Raw genomic sequence first — 19,448 nt, 5'->3', positions numbered from 1 at the left:
CTCCACATGCAGGTGGGCGCGTAGCAACAAGACTGGGACAACTGGGGACCCTGAACCAAAAGCAGACAAGTTTCAATTATAGAATGTAATTAACGGTCCGCCACGCCGTGCCCTGCTGAAGAGGCCCTTCCAGACTTTCCTTAATGAATCATCAAGACATTAGCACATTCCTGGTTTCTAGAAGCTCGGCCAAAGGGCCTCAGAAGTAATTAGTTCACTTAAGTAGGCTAAACGTTTCCCTAGCGATCTGGTCTATGCTTCGGTGGACCTGGCATCTTGGCCAGGGTAAAACAGTAACTTCAGTCCAGCCCCTGTGGAAATATTTCCCACGTTTTCTAGATAAAATTCCCCCTCTCTGATACTTGCTCCTGCCAAGTCGGGGTGTGGGGTGGAGCAGGGCAGGTGATGTTCCAGCCAGGCCACTGTCGAGGAAGGTGAGGTTGGTGATAAAATCTGGGTTCCTGCAGCTTTACTGGCTACTCTCATGTCATCTGGGAGGGCGCCCCACCCGTGGGCCTGGGCGTGGGTCACTCTGTACACTATTCCCCGATCCCTGTGAGGCAGGGAAACAAAACCTTTTCTAAAATGTCCTGCGTATCATAAGCCAGGAGTTGGTGGCGCATGCCTGTAATCACCGTGGCTTGGGAGGCCGAGGCAGGAAGATCGCAGGTTCAAAGTCAGCCTCAGCAACTTAGCAAGACCCTAAGCAACTCAGCAAGACAGCAAGACCCTGTCTCTAAATAAAACACACAAAAGGGCTGGGGTTGTGGCTCAGTAGTTAACTGCCCCTGAGTTCAATCCATAGTACCAAACAAACAAACAAACAAAGAAACAAATAAACAACCCCCTCCCCCCAAAAATCCAGAGGTAGAAAGGAGACATAAAGGAAGGTCAGGGAAATATAACTTTAGCCTGAGTTCCCATATACCCTCCCAGGCCCCCAGGCCTGTCACTAAGTTTTTGAAAAATCTATAAATCTTGAAGTTGACCATAAATTCACTTTTAACACTGTTAATTAACCCCCCAAATAAATAGATTAATTCACTTTTAACACTGTTAATTAATCTCCCAACTAATAGATTAATCAAAGAGGGTCAATAGTTTAAGAAATCTAAAATTTAGGGGACTTTCCAGCGTTATCTACTGATCAGAAAATGGAGACCACGTAAGCCTAAGAATCCTGAGAATTGCCGGACGGCCACCAACCACCGTGAGGTCACCAGACCGATGTCACCCTCACGCACCTTCGAAAGCGGGCGAGCGCCCTGGAAGCGCGGCGCCCCCTCCCAGCTGGCCCCACCCTCGCTACCCTGCCTTCCTGAGTGAATCTGTGCTTCACTCACAAGTGCTGGAGTCCTTTTCTGCCCCATGTCAAGGACCCCGCCTGTCCCCAGCCGAGCTGCTCCTCTCGCGGGGACCTCCTCAGGACGCTCTTCTGGAGCTCTCCTCTCTGGAGCTTCCTGAGCCTGGCGACTGCACCTGCTCCTCACAGCCACCCGCCTGGTGTGCCCTCCCTCTCTCAGTGGAGGCCCAAAGCAGCCTCTCTACCAGAGCCCACAGGCTTCCCTCCCAGGTGAGGGTGGAGGAGCACCCCGGGTGAGCCAGCCACAGCCCCATCAAAGCCCTTCTTGTCCCATGCATGCGCCTCTTCTGGTCACCAGAAGCAGCCATCACTGGGAAGGCCACGGAAGCCAGCTCACCTCCCAGGCCAGACCTCGGGCTTGCTGGGCCAGGGGAGAGGAAGGAGGGGCAGCACTTTCCATTATTCAAACAGGGGCCGGGGCTTCCAGGACCCCTCATCTCAACCCCCGGTCCTTTCCTGAGAACAATCTCCCACTGGGCGAGGGGAAAAGCGGCGGAGTCAAGGGGGAGAGGACAGCTACCTTGTCCTACGGGCCTGGGAGAACCCGCTCCCTTCCCAGACCCACTAATTTCCTTGACGGCCATTGCAAAGCACCTGCGGTGTGCTGGGCGCTGTTCTAGGGGCTCGAAATGAAGCCGTGAATGAAGCAGGTGGACGTCCCTGCCCTCATGGAGCCGACGTGTGACAAAATGAATACCGAACGAGGGCCTGGCGGACTGAGAACAGTGATAAGGAGAAAGGAAGAAAAGGGAGAGGAGCCTGAGGTATCAGGCCAGGGGGCCAGGGGAGGCCTCCGCAGGGCCACATGGGAGTACAGCTCTCAGGAAAGTATGGAGGGGCCACAGGGACCTGTGGGAAAAAGCCACTCAGGAAAGAAGAAGGCAAGTGAAAAGGCCCTGAGGCAGGAGGAGGCCTGCGTGGGGGAACTAGAGGGGTGGCACACGGAGGGGCTGGGGTGGGAGGTGAGGTCAGCCAGGCAGAGGAAGTCAGATGGTGGCCTGCTGGGCCAGCGCAGGACTTCAGGTGTGCCACATGGGAGCCATGCACAGCTCCGGGCAGAGAAGGGGCAGAATATGACTCAGCAGGATCCCTCCGGCACCCAGGAGACCCCGTGCCCTCTTGAGGGCTTGGTGGTTCTTCAAGTCTGCCCCCTGCTCATACGCCGGTGATAAGGTGCAAAGGCATGGGGAGCCCTGGATCTGGGCAAGAGAAATGAGAAAAGGGGGCAAAAATGTGTCCTGTGGGTGCTTGGAAGCCAGGCCACGCAGTGGGGACTCCTCAGAGCAGAGGGAGCCACCAGAGGCTCCCGGGCTGGGAACCACTCACTGAAGCCAGCTCACAGTGGTCAGAAGCACAGGGAGAGAAGCCGCTGTGAACAAGACACAGGGCTCCGCGAGGAACTCGTGTCCTGGGCTACCAACGAGGTCATGATGAACCTGGACTCCCTGTGTCCCCCTCGGATTGGGGCCCCCCAGGACAGGAGCTGCCTGGGCCACCTCCAGCCTCACTCTGTAGCAGCAGGGACAAGACCACCCGGCTCGCCTGGCTAGCCTGCCCGGCGCTTCAGTCCCGCAGGTAGCAGGGGGCTCTCTCCAGAGCCACGAACCACAGAGACGGCAATCGGGGCCACGCCACGCTTCCAGGCTGGGACAGGGTCTGCACCTACCTCCCGCCATTGCTTGTTCTCCATCCCCTGAGTATACATGACACACACTGCGGAGAAGAGAAAAACAGTGGGTTAACACACCAGGCCGGGGGGACCGCAGACGGGGAGGGCCCTGGCTGGACGGGGTGCTCAGGAGGCTCCAGCTGGACTGCTCGTGGGCCGGGGCAGGAGAGGAATGCCTTGGCCTCCCAGCCGGGGCCACAGTTGATTCGTGATGCACCAATTCAGAGGGACGGGGGAGGGGCCTGGACCAGAGCGAGTCTGGGAGGGGCACTGTTTGGGCAGGGGTCGGGAGCCATTCCTTCCTAGGCCATAGGGAGGGTTCGAGGTGCACGGCAGGTGGGCAGGTGAGCGTGATGGAGGCCTGGGTGGCGGAGGCCTGGTGAGGTAACCGGAATCGCCTTGCCCGGTCCCAGGAGCCGATTATCATCAGCCGCTCTTTACTGATGGGGAAACTGCGGCTCAGAGGAGGCCAAAGACCTTATCCAAGGTCACACACATGGGCAGCCGTGCTCAGTACCAGAACCCTGCTCTCCAAAATCAGTGCCTGTCCCACCAGATCCCAGAAAACGGGGGCTGGTAAATGTAGGGGTTCCCCTGGGACCCTCTGGCTCCAGACACCTAACACCTCCCAACTGCTGGGTGGTGTTGAGGCTTCACAGGTATGGGGGGCTGGGCAGGGTCCCCAGGTCTCTGTCTCCGTCAGGGAAGCACTCAACAGCAGTGCCTGGCACATTCTGAGCGCTCCCTCAGGGCCATGCAGGACGCTGCTATCAGGCACAGGTTGCCGCTGTCATTGGGACCATCGTTACTGTCAGGGCAGGACTTACGTGGGTCAGACTTGGAAAACATGTCTTTGTCCAAGAGGTTCCTGAAAGAGGGGGAGAGAGGAGGAGTCAGCAGGGTCGGAGGGCGGGAGGTGCCTCTGGCCTGTTCTTAGACAAAACAGGGGGCGGCTCCTTCAGTCAACTTTGACCAACCTTCATCCAGAGCCAGGCGCTGGGCGGCCTCACCCTCCTGAGGGGAGCAGATCTCTTCCCGGCCACGTGCCAATCAGCCCTATGCACAGCCCTGTCTAGATCCCCTCCTTTCATCACTTCTCGGTCTCTCTAAATAACTAAATCCAAGCAATCAGAACGCGTCCATCCGGCCTCCCACCCCTCAGGTCTCCACCTACAGCCAGTTCATTCTACCCTCCCATCTGTGCTCAGGAATTAGTGAGGGACACCTCCCAGGGGACGCAGGCTCATTCCAACAGGGTCCTAGCACGTGGACCCTTGTGATCAGACTGGAAGGCCCCGCAGTAAGATGACAGATGGGGACAGAAAGGCCTCTGAATGGGCCAAGCCCACCTGCCCTGCCTTCTGCACCAGCAGCCCCTATCCCCAGTCCCCAGGGAGGGGTTAGGAGAAGAGTTGTCAAGTATCAGCCCCCCATTCTCAGGCTGCGCTTCGAGGTGGGTGCTGGGTGGGTATTGCCCCATCTTCCAGATGTAGAAGCAGAGGCTGCAGAGATGGGGCAGGCTGTGTCCTGCTATGTCCTACACATCTGCTGTCCCTCATTCCACAGGGATCTGATACCTCCAGGGAGCAACACAGCCCAGTGGAAACTCTGTCTCTGGCTGGGAACCATCCAACCTCTCTCTGAGCCTGTCCCCTCTGCCTGGAGGGCCCTGAATACGCAGCTCCTGCCTCCTGGGCCTTCCCAGCTCCTGGACACACCAGGGCTTCCCCGCACCTGCTTCTCTCCAGAAGGTTCTCCCTGGCAGGCCAGACTGCAAGGGCCAGAAGGTCTAGGCTCCCAGGGGTGGCGCCCAGCCAGATGGGCAGGATCCAAGGGAGGGATACCCAGCTTCCTGGGGCTCCAGGAACAGCACTGAGGGAGCTCACCAGTCTCCCAGAGGCCCTGTGGGACGAGCCCCAGGGTCGAGAGACCCGCTCAGTCCCACTTTCCAGCAGCCTGTCCTGTCAGTCTTCCAACCCCTGCTCTCTGGGAGCTACCCGGAAGCCCTCCTGCTGAGGGGCAGCCGCTGACTCCCTGCCGACACTGCACCAGTTCCCCGCCCTATCAACCCTGCCCCACCTCCTTCTCAGCTGTCGAAAGAGGGCCTTCCCCTCCACTCCCACAAATTCCCCTGGGTGTCCGTGACCCTGGACACTGCCCTGGTCCTTATCACTCCATGACAGCCTGCTCCCAATGCCAGAGCCCAGAGAGGCCCTGGGGCCATCCCTTCACCTTCCCATGGACCAGCGGCAGACTGAGGCCCAGGGAGGGGCAGGCAGTTGCCAGGCCCCGCAACAGTGGCAGAGCCAGAAGGCCTAGAAGAAGGACTTACCCCGAGTCACCACCCCCAAAGACGCCTGGTGACTGTCAGGCAACTTGACCCCTAGTCGACCCCACCGCCTGTCCCCAACCCTGAGGCACAAGTCAAAAGCACCTGACAGGAGAGGTGGCAGCAGCCTGGTGCCATCATACGGCAAACCCTGATGCCAGGGGAGGTCCCAGACTGTGCTTGCGAGTCACCCCAGCTTCAGTCCTGGAGCAGATGCTCAGCGGTGTCCCCAGATGCCTGTGGGAAACCAGCCCCTGGAGAACTCCGCCACCAACCCTGGCTCCAGACTCTGCCTTTAGGGGCCTCTCTCCAAAGGCAGAGTCTGAAGGAAGACGCCATGCTCACACCTGGTCATTTCCAGCCAGGGGCTCGCTCGCTCACAAGTGTGGTGTGCAAGCTGGGGGAGGGGCGTCTGTCTTGATTACATGAAAGACAAACGCCATAACACAGAGCTGACTCTGCTGTGGGGGAACCTCAGGCAGTGTGAGGAGCTGATAAAGAGCTATGGGGGGGACTTCCCTACTAAGCCAGTGCTGGCTATGTGTGTCTGTCTGTCTCTATGTGCGGTGGACTGACGGGATTGAACCAGGGCGCTCTACCACTGGGCTGCATTCCCAGCCTTTTTATTTTCAGAGAGGGTCTCACTGAGTTGCTCAGGATGGCCTTGAACTTGTCATTCACTTGCCTCAGATAGGGGATCACAGGCCTGCACCACTGTGCCCAGCTCTCTTTGAATTCTATAATGAAATTCTGTAACTACATAAAATCCTAGAATGCTCAAGCTGGAAAAGACCTCCAAAGTCACCTTTCTCACCTCTTTTACAAATCAGGAATGTGAGCCAGGTGGGGGTGCACGCCTGTGATTCCAGAGACTTGGGAGGCTGAGGTAGAGGATTGAGTTGGAGGCCAGCTTCAGCAATTTAGTGAGCCCCGTCCCAAAATAAAAAATAATAAACAGGGGTGGGGATGTGGCTCAGTGGTAAAGGGCCCCTGGGTTTCATCCCCAGGATCCCTCGCCCACCCAATAAAATCAAGAATGTGAGTCTGAGAGAGACGGCAAAAGACTCCTCCAAGGTCTGTGTCTCCTCCGAGTTTGGGTGTGGAACTCAGTTTGCATCATGTCTCAGCTGGTGGGAGAGAGTGCGGGCCCTGGATCTCAGCCTGGAGTGGGGGGCCGGGGAGACATGGAGTTTTGCCTTCAAAGACAAACAGGGGCTTTTCTTGGCCCTGCCACTTCTCGGGTGGGTCAGAGGCACACGGCTGGACTAAGAAACAATCCTGTCTCCTGGTTTCTCTGGCTCCCTGTCCAGTGACCTCTGGACTCTCAGTGGTCCTGGGGCCTGGGTCACCCCAGCCGCCAGCACCCAGGGGTGACACCAACCCTCTCCCCTGCCCTCTGCTGGTCTGTTCCTCTCCTCCTTAAGCCTTGGCTTTGCCCTTCTGGTCACTGACCCACGCCATTCCTCAGCTCTCCCCTGAGCCCTTCCTGGCCTGAGGGGCCACCTTTGGACTTGCAGCCTCTGTAGAGTGCTCAGCGCACACTGGGCTGTGGGGTCATGGGCGCGTCGGTCTCCCGCCTTGCTCTGCACCCCTCCAAGGCAGGACCCACCCCTGCCATAGGCCAGCCTAGTATGGGCACAGAGGAGTGACCTGGAACACTGGGTGGATGAGGGAAGACCCAGGAATGGCCCAGGGGTCGACGTCCCCTCCTGGACAGTGCAGGGCCTTGCTCAGGGACAGCTCCTTGGACTTCATCCTAGCTGTGGTGTGTAACGGCTAAGTGCATGGACTCTGCAGCGGACTAGCTGGGTCCACTCCCAGTTCTGGACGGATGACTTGTCCCCTGAGCCTTGGCGTGCCCACCTGCAACATGGGGCTGGGCACAGGTTAGGGCTGCTGTGGAGATTGGCCATGCGCAGCACCTGGGACCTAGCAAGGCCTGGAGGTCATCACTGGCTGGCGCTGAGCAGTGTGGTCAGGCTTCTGGTGGATGCTCACACTTACCTGGTGACAAGTGTGACACAAGCCACCTTGCTGGCCCAAGGAAGCCCAACCCCCACCCACGCTCCAGCACTGACCTGAGTGGGTGTTGAATCTGTGCCCCTGGCTGGGAGCAGCACCCCAGCTTGAGGTCCTCAGCCTCCATCCTGTCCCCGTCTCTCCTGGAGGACCCTCTGGCCCTCACCAGGGTCCCCGTGCCCTACATCCTCTGCCCCTTTGCCTCCACACTTGCCCCCACCCACTTGTCACCCCAACTGCCTGTCCTGACAGGACCTGTGCTTGAGACTGCTGCTTCACCCGCCGTCAAGAGCCTCACCTCTGCCCCCAGATTCTTGGGGCCCATTCTCAGAGCTGGTTTTGCAGGTCTGGAACAGGGGCTGGAGGTCATGTTTAAACAGGCGCTTCAGTCAGTGGCCTGTGTGTGACAGCAGCAACCCAAATGCCACATGTTGAGGTGCTGAGTCTTGGGGCCTCTGCTAAGTCAAGGACCACAACACACACCCAAGCAGCCCTGGAAGACCCTCAAGATAAAGAAGATTTCGCAGTGACCCTCACCTGATCCACTCGGAGACTGGCAGCGACTTGCCCACAGACACAGGCAGAAACAGCCTGGGGGGGAGGGGAAAGCAGGCCTCCTGCCCCAAGTCTGGCCCGAGCCCCAGCCACAGACGAGACCAGACCACAAGTGCTTTTTCTCTGCTTTCTGTTTTTGGAGAGCTCAAAGAGAATTTTTTTTTTTTCCAACAGGCAAAGTGTATTTTTTTTCCCTAAAAGAGCATAAAACCCTTCAGCTGTCCGCTCAGCAGCCTGGAGTTTGGCTTCTTTTGTTCCCTAAATCGAGGTCGGGAAAGCAGAGCCTTCCCTTCGCTCCACATTCACCCCCAAGGAGTCATTTCCAACTCAGAGGCAGTGGGAAAACGTCACCCACCAGGCCGTGAGGTCAGAAGTCCCCGAGGCCCAAGCAAGGGGAGAGAAAGCCCTGGAAGGCGAACCAGAGCCTTCGATGCCAAAAGGAGAGGGGCGCTCCCACGGGAGAGGCTTGGCTGGCGGGGGTTGGGGGTGGGAGGCCAGGCTGCTCCAGTCTGAGGGAAGACACGTTTGCCCTTGACCTGAGATGCTGGGCCAAGTGACCATCACACACCCTGGTCATCTCCAAACAAAGCCCTAAGCACTGGGTCGATGCACAAAGACCTAGCTGCCACACAGGAAGGAGCACGCGGAGTCTACAACCTGGGCTTTGCCTGGACCAGGGGTCCTTAGTGGGGGTCCTGGAGCCCCTGGGGCTGTAAGCGGGTGGCATATTGGCACACACACAGAGTTCTCATCAGAGTCCCAAAAAGATTCAAGAGGTCGCAAAGGTTAAGAAAACAACCCATGGCGACTGCCCTAAACACCCCTCGAACTTCTGGGGGAAGGCCATAGATTTGGAGACTGGTTGCTGGGGCCGACACCAGCTCTGTCCCTCATGAGCTGTACACTCCGCAAGTCATTAGCCTCTCTGCACTTCAGCATCCCCATCTGTAAAGAAGGCATAGTCACAATCCTGGCCTCCGGGGTTTTCTGAAACCAACAGTCTTTGAACAGAATCTGGCACAGAAGAAGTCGTAAACTAGCACTAGTATATAGTAAGTGCTCAATAAAGGCCTGTGGAAAATAAATACGGTGACTAGGGAAGTCCTATGTCCTCCCCTCAGTGCTCCCTAGTGCCCAGCTGGAGCAGGACCTGAGTGCCCTGGTGCCCTTGCCCACCTGGCTGTACAGCCTTTCTTTAGGGTAGCAGACTGGGGACAGGTGAGCCAGTGTCAGGCAGAAGCAGGAATCACAACAGACCCTACAGAGACCCCCAGACCTGAGGCCCACCAGCATCACCCCATTTCTTATGGAGCCACTTAACATCAAATGTCAGGCAAACGGGGTGGAAAGAGGATGGCGTGACTCCCACGGGTCTGTGCCGAGTCCCCTTTTGGGTACTTAGCCTGGGACACCCTGTTTCCCCTACACAGCAACGCCAGGAAGGAGAGTCGCTCCTGTTCCCCAGGCCGGGCAGGTTCGTCTCTGAAGCTCCTGCCTTTCTGAGGTGCCGGGAGCACGCGCATTACCAAACACCAGGCCCTCCCGGGCCACGCGGGCCAACAGTCCACCACCGCCCGGGGTCCTGCCCGTGGATGACCGCAGGGCAGAGCTGCGGCTCCCATGGCCCCTGCTCCCCAACAGGCAGGAAGCCCTGGCACTGGGCCAGCGCTGCTTCCAGATCCTTGCAGCTGGCTCCTCGCCCACACGCACGGTCTGGGCCAGTGACCCCACCAGGGCCCGAGAGCAGTTTTCACATGGCTCGAGCAGCCTCTTCCTGGGGTATCTGCATTTTTATTATCATTAACTCCTGTAATATCTGTCCCTCCAGAGCTGCGAGGCCCCGGCTCTCCCGAGGGAAGAGAGCATGAGCTCTGGCCTCAGACGTGTCCCAGCTGGAACCACCAGGTGGCCACACGGGAGGGAATCACGCCACCCTGGACAAGCTGCTTCACCTGTGTCCTTACCAGCCCACGGGGGCCTCATGGAGCGAATGTGACGCCAGTAGCTTAAAACAAATGTGGGAAGCATGCTCCTCTCCTCTCCATTCCTTGGGCCTCCACCTGTCCCACTCTTCAAGTCTTGTAGATTTCTAGTTCCAGGACACACGCCACCTCTATCCACTCTTTCCCATGCCACCGCCTGCCGCCACCTCTCGCATGGAGACCCCCATGGCCTGACTAGTGACATACCACTCCCCACCCTTCACCAGTCCGTTCTCCTTACAGCAACCAGAGTGGTTTCTTTAAAGGTTAGTCAGAACTCCTGATGCTGTTGGAATAATAAATGAAATGCCTGATAAGTGAAAGGTCATGATCTGCATCCCCTATTCCCTCTCCGACCTCATCGTCCTCTATTCCCCCATTGCTCCCACTGTTTCAGTCACAGTGGGCTCCCTGAAGTTTCGCAAGACTATCAAGGTCTTTTCTGCCCCAGAGCCTTTGACCTTGCTATTCTCCCTACTCAAATCACCCTTTCTCTAGTTCTTCCCTTTGGATCTAAGTTCAAATGTCACCTGTCTGTCCTGTCTAAAGCATCGCCAACAGCAACAAATTTAAGAGCTCTTATCCCTATCAAACATTATTTAATTAGTAAGATGTTTTTCCCTTTGTGATACTAGGGATGGAAACCAGGGGTGCTTTACCACTGAGCTACAACCCCAACATTTCTTATTTTTTGAGACAGGGTCTCATTAAATTGCCAAGACTGGCCTCAAACTGCAATTCTCTGACCCCAGCCTTCCCGCTTGCTGGATTATAGGTGTGTACCACCATGTCCAGCTGCTTGATAAGAAATGTGTATTTACACTCCACCTCCATGGGAGTCCTGTGAGGGGAGTTTACCTATCTTGTTCACGACTACATTCCCGGCACTTAGACCTGTGTCTGGAACTAACGGACTCAACGGCAAACGCAGATCCGTGTCGATCATCACGTGAAGGAATGCGCCTGCCATGTTCCGTTATTGACACCTGTTAGCACTATTAGGCTTATTTGGCATATTCTAGTTTACACAAAACTCCACACACTTAATCTCTTTTACCTTTATAACAATCTTAGAGGATGGGGCAGGACCAGGATTTTCCACCATTTTGTAGACGGAGAGAAAAACGACCTAGCTGAGGTCTCGGGGAGGGGAAGCCAGGACCCATGCCGGCTTTCAATGTTTGGCCTGGGGTCCTTTAATAGCCACAGGCATAACGCTTTCTGGATGCTGAGCTGGGCCAGCAGAGGTGGCGTTAGGGACAGAGGCACCTGAGGTGCTTTGCAGTCACACCAGGTCTTCTTTTCCTGCCTGGCTAGATAGAAGAGTGGAGTTGGGGTTTCAGTCCAACCCCACTTGGAGGCTCAGTCTGTCTGCTAACCCTAACTCTAACCCTAACCCTAACCTCGGGAGGACGGAGGGCCCGGTCCTCCAGGACGCCAGCTCCAGGGCCCTTTGAGCTCCCAGGAGCTCAGGCAGCCTATGGGACCATTTGTGGTTTTTTGTTTTTGTGGGGTTTTTTTGTTGTTGTTGTAGACAGACACAATACCTTTATTTATACGCGGTGCTGAGGATCCAACCCAGTGCCTCACACGTGCCAGGCAAGTGCTCTACCACTGAGCCACGACCCCAGCCCTACAGGACCATTTGGAAAGCCTCTTTGAGGCAGAAGCCAAGACTGCCCATCCAGCAAGTATTCCCCACCCTCTTCCTAACAGAAGTGACACTGGTTCAGATCCAAAGGACACCTCCTTAATTTGGGGAAGGGAGACCCTTGTCTTAAGTCTAGTTGCAGACATGGACCCAGCTTTGGCCACTGAAATAGAAAGTCTGCTAAGAGGTTTTGGGGGGACCGTGCTTTTCAAATAAAAACAACTCTTCAGGGAAATCTTCCGCACTTTGCCTTGTTTTCTGTCTCTGGAAGTGATTGCATTGCCTGGTGCAGAGGTGGTCATTTTGTAACAATGAGGCCCACTATTTGGTTGATAGCAAAGTAGAACATTAGTTGAATCCTTCATGGCAAGTGATAAACCAGCCCTCAAATAACTTACCACCGGGCTCACTGTAATCCACAAAAGACAAATATATCTCAAACAACTATTGGTCAGATTTTGTTATCTACAGCTGAAGCATCCCTAACCTAACTGAACTGACTCCTCTCTGAGTTTTCCAGTCTCATATCCCCACTTGCTCCCTACCCTCTATTCCCAGTGGTGGGTCATCTCCATCAGGGACCTTAGGTCTGAGCAGGGAGGGCCGTGTGCTGGAAGAAGAGGGATGGTAAGCTATCCCCTTATGATCTGGACGCCACAGGTCGTTGGCTTCCGTTCTGCGGCTTTTGCTGGTGTCTGCTCCCTGCGGATCTCCAAGTTCTGGGTTTGCTTCTGAGTCAGAGGCATCCCTGAGCCAGGAAGGCCTCTCCGTCCCTGGTGAGAATCTGCCTGCCTCTTGATCATGCCTACATATTTGGTACTCAGGCCTCTGCCATGATCTCCACAGAGACCCCGTTCCCAACTCAGGAAGGTATCATGGCTTTGAAGTCTGAATTTGGATCCCCTTCTCCAAAAATGTCCTGGCTATGTCACCTTGGGCAGGTCCCTTAACTTCTCTGAGCCTTGATTTCCTTGTCAACAAAAAGAGAAATTCTACTATGGATTTCCTAGGACTGTTGCAAGGATAAAAAGATATAGTAGTTGTGGTAGGCAATGTAACATGTCCCCCAAATTCCTGCTCCCCGTGAACATGCCTGCATAACCCTTTCCTCTTGTGTGTGGGCAGGACGTGGGGCAGTCACTCACGTGGCTGGGTTATGACATAGGAAAGGTGATCTGATGCTTGCCTGCGGTTACAGTAAACTTAGATACAACTGCCAAGGTGGCCTGGGAGAGGCTTCCCCTGCTTTGAGGAGGTAAGCCACCATACTGTACGAGAGGCACTGGGCGCTGGGTGCAGAGATGCACGCCTGTGATCCAGCGACTCTGCAGCCTGAGGCAGGAGGACTGCAAGTTCCAGGCCTGCCTCAGTGACTCAGTGAGACCACATCTGAAAACCAAAAATGAAAAGGGTTGGGATGTAGCTCAGTGGCAAAACACCCTGGGTTCCATCCCCAGTGTCAAAAAAAAAAAAGGTGGTTGGGTAGGTACTCGGCAGTGACTGAGGACAGCCTGAGGAGTGGCTCTGGCCCAGTAACCAGCAAGGCAACAGGACTCCAACCTCACAGATGCAAGGAAGTGAATCCTGCTGCCCACTGGTGAGCCTGGAAGAGGACCCGGTGCCCGGATGAGAGTGCGGCCCCGCCTGCACCCTGCCCTCAGCCCAGTGAGCCCCAGGGCCCGGCTGAGCCTGCACCTGGGACCTGCAGAAGTCTGTGTTGTGTGAAGCCACTAGGTTTGTGGTCATTTGTTCTGCAGCAATTGAGAACTAATGTAATGATCTTAGTTTGAACCATATGAAAATGCTGTTTGAGTACAGGCTGCTGCGTGGGGTGCAGCCTAATGAACCCAAGACGCACCTCGGTGGTAGGAAGCACTCACTATTCCCCGGCTCTGCTGCACGAGTGCCTGGGCATACTCAGTGGTTAAATGGACCCTTTCCTTCCAGCTGGCTTTGACAGCTGCCACAATGTCCCCAGGCCCCTCCATCCCCGATGCCACCTCCCCTCGCCTGTCAGAAGAAAACACTCTGAGTAGATCACCTCCCCCCCCCCCCCCCCCCCCGCCAGAGGCCCGGGATGCAGCTCCAGAGCTAGGCCACCTCTCGGCCCCAGGGTGGCCAAACTCCAACCTGTCCAGACAGCAAATGTATCTCTGGGGCAGAGACAACAGCTGCCCACCAGCTCAGACCAGCCGTGGGGAGAGAGCAGCTGTGAGAGACGCCGGCTGGGCTATGTGACCAGGCTGCTTCTGGCCTCTCGGCTCTTCCCTTCCCTGGGGCTCAGGAGCCCACCATGTGGAACTGTGCATTGCTTCTCACAGGACCCAGTCCAACTGCAAAGGTTTCCCGTTACATTAAAAAAAAAAAAGAAGAAGCAAATTGGTCAGGCACGGGTGGCACCTCCCTGTAATCCCAGCTACCCAGGAGGCTGAGGCAGGAGGATCGCAAGTTTAAGGCCAAGGCCAGCCTGGACAACTCAGTGAGACCCTGACTCAAAAAGAGAAGCTGGGAGCTGGGGCTGAGGCTCAGTGGTAGAGTAGCCCTGGGTTTAATACCCAATATGGGGGACAAAAAGCAAATCGTTCTTTTTAACCAACATATCACATGCTGGTCCAGGATGCATAGAGACTTGAAAAATAATGGGGCCTTTAGGGAACCGACAGTGGACAAGTAAATTTTACCTGGATCTGTGAGTGGCCAGTGAAATCAGAAAAAGCCTCGGAACAAACTATCAGGAGAAGTACCAGCTTTTGGCTCAAAGGAAAAGGGTCTTTAAAGTCACATTTCCCACAATGTCTCCTGATATCTACTTCCATAAACCATCTGCCATACCCAAATCATCTCTAAAAATCTCTAGATCAGTGTCCAGAATCACACATCCTGGGACCCAGCTATCAAGCAGATCTTTAGGTATGCCAGGTGTCAAATAATAGATGGACATAAATCAGTATTCATGGATTAATTCGGTGAGTCCCCATAACTGATATTTATGCTTCCTTTACAGAGAAAGGAACAGGTACAGACAGGTTAAGTGGCTTACCCAAGACCACAGGAACAACACTAGGGGGAACCCACGTGTATCTACATCAATTTTTTTTTTTTTTTTTGTACAGAGACTGAATCCAGAAGTACTTTACCACTGAGCCATATCCCCAGCCCTTTTTATTTTTTTTATTTTGAGACAGGATCTCACTAAATAAGTTGCTTAGGGTCTTGCTAAGTTGCTGAGGCTGGTCTTAAACTTGTGATCCTCCTACCTTAGCCTCTAGAGCTGCTGGGATTACAGGTGTGCACCACCACACTCGGCCTGGAATCACATTCTTTTGTGTGTGTGTGTGTGTGTGTGTGTGTGTGGTGCTGGAGATTGAACCCAGGGCCTTGTGCATGCGAGGTAAGCACTCTACAAACTGAGCTACATCCCTAGCGCCACATTCTTAATCACTGTGCCAAACAACCCAAGGCGTTCTAATCTTCAGCCTGGAGTCAACCAAAGTCGAAAAAAAATCATTGTCTGGGAGTGGACTAGAGCTGATTCTGAGATGCTCTCTGCCTGACCAAAGGCCCAAACAAGTCCATCCCAGGGTCATCTGCTGTCTGCAGAGACTTGGCTGGGCCTCATGGTGGCTCCGTGCTGGGGCTCAGAGTGAGTCCCCATACCAGGTAGCATTGCTACGGGTGCCCTAGGACCTCCTCTCAGCACTGAGCAGAAAGCAGGAATTTATAAAGAGCAGAGAGGGAAAGGAACAGAGAGGGGGATTCCTGGGGACTAGAGATGGCAACTCATACCTTCCCTGAAACACTGTCCCCCAGATGCCCATTCTAAACCCCTGGAGTGCACACCCACCAGCCCCTCTGCCTGTTCTACTGCTCCCTGACACCCAGCAGGTGTCACCTAGATGCTCACAAGGGGGCATCCCATAGCCTCCTCTCCTGGGTCCCACTGATGATGACCACAGGGTGCAGGGGAGAGGGACTTGACCCTTTAGCAGGTGACCACAGAGTAAAGAATATGCTAGAGAAATCCACTCCGTGCATCTCTCCCTCCTCCTCTCCATTCCTTTTCCTCTTCCTATGTCTGCCTCTGTCTCTCTCCATTCTAGAACCTGAATAGTTGGTCTCTGATGAAGCAAAGAGATGATCTACAATTTCAAGGCCACCAAGATTTTTTTTTTCCTCTCCTCTGTTCCAAATGACTCCTCCCTCCTCATCTCTCCTTGCCAAAACCCATGACCCCATTCTCTCTCTTTTTGGAGAGGAGGAACGGGGCCCTGGTCAGGCCCTCCTCAGGTCGAGAGATCATGTCCCATAAGAGGGAATGGACACTGGGTGAAGCCTAGAACCACAAACTCCAGGAACGCAGATGCATCCCAGGTACCTCTCATGCAAGAGACTGGCATCCTCTGGACACCTCCACTTTCAGAGAGCAGGCAGGAGGGACCAAGTGTTATCACCTCGAGTGATCTCTCTAGCTACTTCCTGAGCACCGACGTGCGCCATGCTGGGCGCATCACACTCCTCTATTCCTGCCAGTTGGTTCCACCAACAGCACTTGGGCCTACTATGTGCCAGGCACTGTTCTAGGCAATGAGCTGCCTTTGTGAGCAAGGTTTCTCCACGAACATACGGACTTGACAAATGGGGAAACTGAGGCTTAAAGTTTGCTCCATGCAGTGAATCAGAGGTTCCATGACAAGACGTGACTCCACGAGCACATTATCCTCTGCCTTCTGCCTCCTTTCCTCTCCAATGGGGAGGCGGTTCAGGTGACGGAGGCAGGTTGGGAATCCCTGCCCTCCGATGCTCAGGCTGATGCTTTGCATCAGGGAAAAATCCACACACCTGAGGTACCCAAGTACATATGAGTAGTACTCAGGGCCCAGGGAACACAGAAGGCAGTGATTTGAGCTGCATAACCAACGGGTGAGAGGATGCCTCCAAGTGGGAGCACAAGGTCGGGCTTTTCAGGATGGGGGACATGAAGTCTGTTCCAGGGCCTGGAGATGGGAAAGATCTCAGGAGGACTCCGAGGCGAGGGGCAGACTGAAGGCCGAGGGCTGTACGTGCAGGAGGGGGAAGTGTTCATGGGTGAGGAGGTGAGACTGGAGCTCATGGGCCATTTGGAATCTCCCAGCACAGCAATGGCAAGAGGCAAATGGCCCTGGGAGATGAGCTGACAGAGCTGTGGATGTAGTGGGGACATCTGGAAGCTGTCACAGCAGCCCCCTGGAGGGCATGGCTGCAGGAGTGTTGCCTTGTTCTACCTCACCAGCCCTCACTCCCCTCACCTTTGAGGATTCAGGAAAGTCCCCTGAGACTCTCCCCCTGGCAAGCCCCAGACCAGAGTCTCCGGCTCTACCTACACTTCGCCAATCAGTATCTCAATTTGCAATGCAGGGCTGGGGTGGGGGGCCACAAGGATGGGTCAGGGCCACTCTGACTAGAGTGACATAGGAGAAGATGGGATGGGTGATTTGGAACAAGGGTGCAGCCAGAGCTTCCCATGCCATTGGTTATTGGGGGTGGGGATGCCACGCTGGTGGAACCTCTAGGTGGGCTGTGCCTGGGCCACAGTGCCTCTCACTGTCCCAGCAAGGCAGTGACACTAAGCCAACCATGGAGCGGCTGCACTAGGAAAAATCCCCCTTCTCCACCTCTACCCTCTTACTGCCTGGGGCAGCTACCGCCACAACTACAAGAACCTGGGAGAGACCCAGCTCTTAGGGAAGTTAACACAAACCCTGTGTGACAGGACTGGAGGATTTGGGGGTGGTAGCCCACAAAAATATTCCTCCTCCTCTCCTGCTCATTCTAAAATTTCACCGTGGTGTTCCAAGCCTTTGGCTTAAGGTTTCTGACCCAGGTTATTATTTTTTTGTTGTTTTTTAAATGGTGTCACTTCGAGTTATTATGGGTTATCCACACCTCAGTATGAATGAGTCAGTCTGGTCCTTTTTCCTTCTTGTTGAGCTGAAGGAAAGCTTTGGAATCCTGGGTTCTAGGGCAGTGAGGAGGTGGGAGGAGAGGATAAGGACGCTGGGGCAGCGCCGGAGCAGAGGCACGAGGGGGCAAAGAAGGGGAAGGGTGGCATGCCTGCGAGGGATGGGGCAATTCTCTCACTTCTCCATTTATGGAGGTGTCGGTCAGAGGCAGCCTGAGCGGGAACCCTGGTGTATCTCCCCTTCCCCACTCGGGTGCCTGGACCCCCGTTTCTATGTCTTCCTGCTGTCCTCGAAGCAACAGCCTGGAGTGCAAACTTTCCGGGCTATGACCCCAGTCTGGCTTCCCATTCTGCCATCGCCACCCACAGCCAGGCAGGGGCTCTTGGCAGACCGGCAGGGTGGGATGGGGGGCGTCCTGGAGGCGAGGACACTCTGGGTAAGGGGCTCGCGCAGAGAGAGGGTCGCAGCGGCAGGGGTCGCGGGGCTCAGGTCCAGGGGCGGGGCAGGGGGACCCGGCTAGCGGGCGGCTCACCTGCAGGACACGGTGATCTCCACCTTGGTGGCGGGGATGCTGCCCGCCAAGGAGTCGAACTCGCTCAGCGACGCCATGTCCTCGGGCTGCTCCATCACCCACCGAACCCCCCACCCCAAATTAGTCAATTCCTGCGCGATTCACGCCTCCTCAGAGCGACTGGAGCCCTGGGCTCTCCCCCAACTCCGGAGCCGGGGCTGGGCGGCCAGGGGAGGAGAAGAGCGCGAAGAGGGGGCGTGGGAAGTGAGAGGGAAGGGGGCGGGGGAGCGGGGGCCGCGGAGAGGGGAGGGGGCGCGGGTGACGCTGCGCCGAGGCTGGGGGCCCAGCGGAGAGGGGCCAGGAGCCCGGGGAGCCGGGGCGCAGCGGGGAGAGACGGAGAGGGGCTCCGGGGAGAGGGCACCGGGAGGGACGCGCGGAGTCGCAGACAGGGGCGCGGGCGGCGGGGCGTGCGGCTGTGGGCGAGGGCAGGAGGGTGCAGGAGACCGGGAGGGGGTCGTGGGGGACCGCGGCGCGGGGGGGGTGCGGGCGGCGGGGGTGGCAGGGCGCGGGCAGCGCGGAGCCCCGAGCGCCCGGACTGCGCCGCTGCCTCTCCCTGGATCTCCGCGCGGGCGGCGGCGGGGCTGGGACGCGGCAGTGAGCGCCACCTCCTCGGCTGGGGCTCCGGCTCCGGGGCGCCCGGACTGCGGGAAAATCAAATCTGCCCGGAGCCGCCGCCTCCCGCCACCCAGGGCGGGCTGCGTGCCGGGGCCGCGAGCGCCGGAGGGGCCGCCCGCAGGGGCCGGGGCGGGGCCGCGGGCGGGGTCTGCGCGCGGTGTGAGTGCGTGTGAGCGGGTGAGCCTGTGTGTGTCTGTGTGCGTGGTGGGCGTGGGGACGCGTCTCCAGATCCTGGGGGCATGGGTAGCTACAGCCAGAGATGGTCCGGGTTGCGCGCGCCTTCACCTGCTTGGGTCCCCCATCTCGGTCAAGGGTCTCGGTACTGCGGGAGGGAGAGGGTCTTGGGAGCCAAGGGGCGCCTGTTTGAAAAGGGTCCAGGCAGGTGGCGGGGGTGAGGGGAACGTGGGCATAAGGCGGGTTGGGTTACAGGGTTACAGGGTCACAGGGTCTCTCCCAGAAGCGGACTTACTTTCTACTGGGCAGGTGTGTGGGGAGCGGACCTCAGTGCCGGGAGAGGGCGCCTTGATTTCCCAGTTAGGGCCTTTCGGCCCTGGGTCGGTTGGTAGGTGCTTCCCCATCCCACCTCGGTTCCCTCGGGCCCTGGCCTCGCGGAGTCAGCCACCTAAACCATGCGCCAGCGCCCTGCTCCTCCCCCGCCCGTCGTGACCACACGGCCGAGCCAGCCCCCGGGTCTGGAAGCTTCTGCCACTAGACTGGGAGGATGGCCTGAGCTCCCCGGCTTCTGTGCAGCCACC

The 19,448-nt window shown here is 56.7% G+C and overlaps 1 protein-coding gene across 2 annotated transcripts in view; it reads right to left on the bottom strand.

Moving 5' to 3' along the window:
* Positions 1-18,765, bottom strand: part of Cpne5 (copine 5) — an 88,603-nt gene extending 69,838 nt beyond the window's left edge. For both annotated transcript variants that reach the window (XM_047558183.1, XM_047558185.1), the window contains exons 1-3: positions 18,040-18,765; positions 3,860-3,900; positions 3,030-3,076 (exon numbers count right to left, since the gene is read on the bottom strand). In XM_047558183.1, the coding sequence (XP_047414139.1) occupies positions 3,030-3,076; positions 3,860-3,900; positions 18,040-18,134 (183 nt within the window). In that variant the 5' untranslated portion in view covers positions 18,135-18,765. The remainder of the gene's footprint in view (positions 1-3,029; positions 3,077-3,859; positions 3,901-18,039) is intronic.
* Between the last annotated feature and the right edge of the window lie 683 nt (positions 18,766-19,448).

Source organism: Sciurus carolinensis, chromosome 7 (genome assembly GCF_902686445.1).
Source record: "Sciurus carolinensis chromosome 7, mSciCar1.2, whole genome shotgun sequence".
Lineage (NCBI taxonomy): Eukaryota > Metazoa > Chordata > Mammalia > Rodentia > Sciuridae > Sciurus > Sciurus carolinensis.
Note: the sequence above shows the minus strand (reverse complement) of the source record. Positions and strands in the feature narration are given on the sequence as shown.